The following is a 6,144-nucleotide window of genomic DNA, read 5'->3' as shown; positions in this document are numbered from 1 at the left end:
TTTAGAGAACTTTTAGTACACAAAATTATTTTTTTAATTAAATAAATGCGGAAAACATCACATACATTGTTCTGAACCAAACGTAAGTTGCTAAAGCACTTGTGTTATGGAATCCAGATACAACGAAGGTACCACATACACCCAGACCCGAGACAATGTAGAAATGTGAATTTTGACATTGACCCGACCGGGGATCGAACCCGGGACCTCAGAGCTAGCGACACCTTGAAACCGGTGCGTACGCCACTCGACCACGGAGGTCGTCGAATTGTTGACAGATCTTTAGTTTTTAACGAATGGTTAAAAGTGAATATGTTAAATGTATAAAAATTGGTTATTATTAACAAGAATATCGATCAAACGGTATCGATAATAATAATATCAGGTGGCTTATTGAGTAACTTGTTCCAAAGCAATGAACTCGTGTATCACCTGAGAGTGGGGACCTCAGAGTGGTCGCAACATAAACTCTGATCCGGAAATTGAACTTTACCTTGAAGAGGGTCATCATAATGCTATGGGAAGGTTCCTCGACTTCCCATTCACATCCAAAACATTTTACCAAATTATTCACGCTTGTCATCACATCATCGTGCGTGTGACATGAGGAACATAAATATTATTTACACGAAGAAAACGGAAATCGGTATCAAACATAAAAAAGTTACAAACTTAATTATCTTCAAGTTGATTTCACTCTGAAAGTTTCCACATAATAAATCCACATCGTATCCGAAATTCCAACAATCCGCAAAACTGAAAACCTGACTCGGGACCAGGAAATATCGATAGCCATTAGGATAATACGGCGGGCCGAGATCGTCTCGCCAAATTTAATAAAACTTTCTCTTTTCGCAGCGCATAAATCTGGCGGACCCTTAGTATTCATCGCGCAGCTCCGCGACGGGACCCGCGCCGCTCACGTGGACAGGGCAGAGGCGTGCCAGTCATGTGTAGCTAGTTATTAAAAATAGGTACATACTGTGGTCATACACAATTAATAATTCTGAAATTTATATTTTAATAGCTATTCCTTAAAGGGGTTGTGTCTCAGATACTTAGCTGCTCTTTTTAATACGGTAGACAGCTAATTCTGACTATCTGAGAAAGGGATAGGAAGGAAAAATTTATATTAAGCATTATGGTAGATGCTCTGACATTTCCTGCAGGAGGCCCGCAGTGGAACATTTATATGCTGCATTTATAACATTTCCCTGTAGTATTAATACTCGTAAGTACAACATGTAAGTATGTACTTCTCGCAGTCCTTAGCTTCGCTTTCGTTGTTATTTATGTAAACAAAATTGTGAGAAGTTTCGAACTTCCGAGAAAACATCTCGCGATCAAGTGGTAATTTTCCAATGTTGCTACTTGCATACATAACCTTGAAAACATATTCAGATTTCGCGTGTAATTGTGTGAATAAGTTAATTATGTATACAATGCTTTCACTGCTTTATCGAAGCTTTCGAATTGTAACTCGTGCGTTAATGCATAATATAGCATTAATTATGTTCTAATCTCTAATAGTGTAATGTACCTTGATTGAGATTAGAGATTGAGATAGAATCTACCGATGTACATATATATATGTATATAATTGAAGGGAAGTAGTACATGATAACTTAATCACCTTAATGGGTGATGAGTTTAAGTACCAAAGTACGACTGTAAGTATACAAGTTATAGGGGAATAGCGTTGAACATGGATGGAAGGAAGAGGTGACTAACATTAACATTTGACTGACTTTATTATGTGACTCATAGGTCTTTAACTAGTTACATAACTGTAATTACAAGAATTATAAATTCACTCCCCAAATTGATTTAAAAAGAAGGTTAAAGTATTTATTTATTTCACTTACTTCCACTTTTTTATGAAAGGAATCAAAGGAAGAGACGAAATAAAAATGAGATTTAAAGAACAGCAATAAACCATTTACATAAAGCAGTCGCCAGGTCCCCTAAACCTAACTCACGACGTAAAACCAGGGACTGAAAGGGGTTACGGTATAAGGTTACGCTACCGGTATAAAATAAGTGTACCTTAAAAAAATAAAAGTTAGGGTATACCGCTATTTAACCTTTATGCGATATCGGTACCGAAAAATATAGCGTTGACAGTTGCGGGACGTGGGCGAGGGGTGCGAGGCACCGAAAAGGGTGGTCAAGGCCAAGGCACGACCGTGCGCGCCGGCAACAATCCTGTTTTCTTCGTCTTTCCATCTTTTTCATACCTTTATTTAGTAACGGCTAAGTACTGCTAGCGAAATATACCTTTTTATATTGGCAGTGGCGTAGCGTGGGTGGGGCGGAGGGGGCGGCCCGCCCCGGGCGGCAGCCCGCGGGGGCGGCAAAATGTCGCCGTTGAAGCGGGTTGAGATCTGATCTATGATTCATTCATTTCATTACACAGTATAATTTTCCATTTTTATATAAAATTTTGCGCACAAAGGATTTTTTAAAATTTATTTAAAAGAAAAATTGCTAAATTACTGACAGAGCTCTTTATAAGGTTTGTTTGTTTACATACGAACGGCAACATCGCATCACGCCGCGCCGCCCGCCCGCCGCGCCGGCGAGGCAACGCGCGCGAACCGAGTTGATCTGAATCTGAAATCTTTTGTTTTACGAGTCGGCCCGTGTCGATGCCTCTCTTTCGCACTCATTGAATTAGTACTACGCATTCATTTGTAGGTACTTTGTTTGTTTTAGTGCATCGTGAAGTGCCATTACGCAATCACGCATTACTCGTATGTTTGTTTTGCGAGAGTTTTGGATACGGAACGAAAGTCGTTTTGATTGTGTTTCGATCTTTTAAATACTATTGAATCTTCTAAAACTAAACATTTAGATCTTTACCCAATCTTTGAATTAGTTTTTGAAAATGAAAAGAGTCAAAGAAAGCGGTGCGGAATTCCGCAAAAAAAGGGCTAAGAAAGCAGCAGATGCGAAAAAGTCTCAAGGTGCATTACTGAAATATTTCAGTTCTAGTTCTGGTTCGAAAGCCACGTTAACGTCTTCGGTGGCATCCTGCAGCAGTGGAAGTGATTCCAGTGTAAGTAGATATATGATTCCTCCATCTAGAATCGTGTGTGGCCTAGAATTACTCCAGTTATTTTAGACATTTTATTGGCTGGGTCGCTCGCAATAAATTGCAAGGTTCTTTATCTAAAGTAAAAAATCAAAATGTGTATGTATGTGCGTTTGTTTTTAGTTGTCAGCTCTATAGCCTAAGCCGCTAAACAAAATAAGATGAAATTTGTATTGGGAATGTTTTGTAAATGTCTAGGAATATTTTCTTTGTTTTTTGATCACTTGATTATTTATGGTAGGTAACATAATTTTTCATTTAGCCGCGCCGTCACCAAAACCACTTTTGTTTTGTGATAGTTAAAATACTTATTTGAAATTCTAACGTGTCTTCTAGCCAATATTCATGGGAATACATAACTTATTTTACAGGCACAAGAAGAAGACGTGCCTGGCGTCGCAGTTGGAAGTAGTTCTGGTCCCACCACAGAGCAGGGTCAAGACGAAGTCGACTCACCAGATGTGCCTCAAGCATCTAGTCATAAGCCTGCAGAAAAAGTGAATGTTGCCAAAGAAGACATAATTGAAATCGTGCCTTCTGCTCCTGCCGAAGTCAAAGATGTGAATCTCGACGATGTAGGTTGCTGGCCTTCTCCTATGACCGACGAAGTCAGAACGCTTCTAGTACGTCGCGGGTCTGACTCAGTACAGCACATCGATTCCAAATTTGCCGATGTTGTTCGCTCAGGGACTTCAACGAAAGGCGGTACCCGAAAACTAACCAAAGAGTGGTTCTACAAACCATTATCTAATGGCGAAAAGGTTCTCCGAACATGGCTGGTGTACTCGCCTCTGAAGCAGTCTTTGTATTGTTTTTCTTGCAAGCTGTTTGGCAATTCCGGCTCGAACTTCGCATCTGAAGAAGGATTCAACAAATGGTGGAAGCTAAATCCAAGAATCGGAGACCATGAAAATAACCTGGGCCATGAACAGAGTTTCTTGAAATGGAAGGAGTTGGAAGTTTGCCTGAACTGTAAAGCAACCATCGATCAGAAACAACAAGAAGTTTTCGAAAGTGAGGAGAAGAAATGGAGGGATGTATTGTACAGGTTGCTGAATATTATCCAGTTCTTAGCCAAACAGAATCTGGCCTTCAGAGGACATCGAGAAGACATTCGAGGAGATGATAGTGGCAATCGCGGGAACTTTCTAGAGTTAGTGCACCTCCTAGCTGAATACGATCCTCTTCTAATGGAACACCTGACAAAGATAAAGCTGGGAGCAAGAGTGTCAGTTTCATATCTGTCTCCAGAAACCCAGAATGAATTTATAAATTTACTGGGACAGCAAGTTCGATCCACCATCATCCGTCGTATTCAAAAAGCTAAATATTATTGCGTAATCTTCGACAGTACACCAGACATCTCCCACAATGACCAAATGAGCCAAGTTCTGCGATACGTACATATCGAAGGAGAAAAAGTCGCTGTGGTAGAATCTTTCATTGACTTCTTCCAACCAAAAGGAAAAAATGCAGAAGATCTCAGCAACGATATAATCGCGAAGATAACATCAGACGGACTGGACATACAGAATCTGAGAGGACAGGCTTATGACAATGCTGCCACAATGTCAGGGATCCACAATGGAGTTCAAGCCCGGATTAAAGCACTAAATCCGAAAGCTCTATTCGTTGCATGCACAAACCACTCACTAAACTTGGCTGGGGTACACACTGCTTCTGAATCAGTGAATTCGGTGACGTTTTTTGGAATTCTAGAGAAGCTATTTGCCTTCTTTTCTGCATCAACTGTTAGATGGAACGCTTTGGTTGCCGTCACAGGTCAAGCAGTGAAACGAGTCACTGAAACGCGTTGGAGCGCTAGACATGTAGCTGTCAAGATGCTTAAAAATAAGTTTGAGGGAGTTCTTGAGGTACTGGAACAATTAACAGATTCATCTCAAACTTCCGAAACAAGATCGGGAGCCAGTCTTCTCCTGACAGCCATGCAGTCATTTAACTTCCTAACTTTTCTTGGCTTTTGGGCTGCAGTGCTACCTGAAGTAGATGACGCACAGATTTACCTGCAGCAACGAGGACTAAGTGTGGATAAGTGTGCTCAGAAACTCTGCGCTTTGAAAACCTCTTAGTGGAAAGTAGAGACCGTTTAGTGCAAGAAGCAATTGACTTTGCTAAGACTCTTTGCGAAAAACTCGGAATCGAACTCAAAACGAGAAGAATTCGCAGGAAAAAACGCATGCATGGCGATGAATCTTCTGCAGATGCAGCTTTGTCTCACGAGCAGGAAATCCGTCGAGAGGTGTTCGCATCATTGGACAAGATCATTCAAGAAATGACGACTCGATTCCAGCAAATTCAAGAAATATCGGACAAGTTCGGATTTTTGATGCCAGCAAAACTTTTGGACAGCAAGTTCGAGTGTGATCTTTCCCATGTATTAGAAGACATCGACAAGGACGAGTTTCAGATGGAGCGGAAGCGTCTCCAGCAATTTATTGCCTGTTCTGAATCAGAGGAAGATATAAGTGGTAAAGGACCACTGGAGCTCCTCCAGTTCATTCAAAAACTGAATCTCGGAATTTCGGTTCCAAATATAGTCATCTTGATTCGTATATATTTGACTTTGGCGATTAGTGTGGCAAGCTGTGAGAAAAGTTTTTCGAAGTTGAAGCTAATAAAAAATTACCTCAGATCTACTATGAGCTCCGCTAGATTATCAAACTTGGCTATATTGTCGATTGAACAAGAATTGGCTGCTAATATTGATTTTGACAAAGTTATTTCTGACTTCGCTGCTCATAAGGCTCGTAGAATCCGCTTGTAAAACCGCTCATCCAATTTTTTCTTCAATAAAAAGTATCTCATTGCCTGTGCAATTTAATTTTAATTAAGCACCTATAGAATGGGGGCGGCAAAGTGGGTCTCCCGCCCCAGGCGCCAAAATGGCACGCTACGCCACTGTATATTGGTACCCAAAAATTAAGGTACCGAAATAAAATTAGGTATCCAAATATAGCGGTAACAATTTTTTTACGGTATGACGTCATACCGTTATTTAAACATACCGTAATTTTCGGTTATTCAGTCCC

The 6,144-nt window shown here is 40.5% G+C and overlaps 2 protein-coding genes across 2 annotated transcripts; both read left to right on the top strand.

Annotated features, from left to right (window-relative positions):
- Window positions 1-1,985: 1,985 nt before the first annotated feature.
- Window positions 1,986-5,184, top strand: LOC113508657 (zinc finger MYM-type protein 1-like). The gene is made up of 2 exons (XM_026891737.1): window positions 1,986-3,058; window positions 3,466-5,184. Exons 1-2 carry the CDS (start codon window positions 2,888-2,890, stop codon window positions 5,182-5,184), a joined length of 1,890 nt encoding a protein of 629 aa, XP_026747538.1. The 5' UTR covers window positions 1,986-2,887.
- Window positions 5,185-5,291: 107 nt separating this feature from the next.
- Window positions 5,292-5,879, top strand: LOC113508656. Its single transcript, XM_026891736.1, has one exon. The coding sequence runs from the start codon at window positions 5,292-5,294 to the stop codon at window positions 5,877-5,879; it is 588 nt and encodes a 195-aa protein (XP_026747537.1).
- The last annotated feature ends 265 nt before the right edge of the window (window positions 5,880-6,144 follow it).

This window comes from Trichoplusia ni, chromosome 3, assembly GCF_003590095.1.
Source record: "Trichoplusia ni isolate ovarian cell line Hi5 chromosome 3, tn1, whole genome shotgun sequence".
NCBI classification, from domain to species: domain Eukaryota; kingdom Metazoa; phylum Arthropoda; class Insecta; order Lepidoptera; family Noctuidae; genus Trichoplusia; species Trichoplusia ni.
Note: the sequence above shows the minus strand (reverse complement) of the source record. Positions and strands in the feature narration are given on the sequence as shown.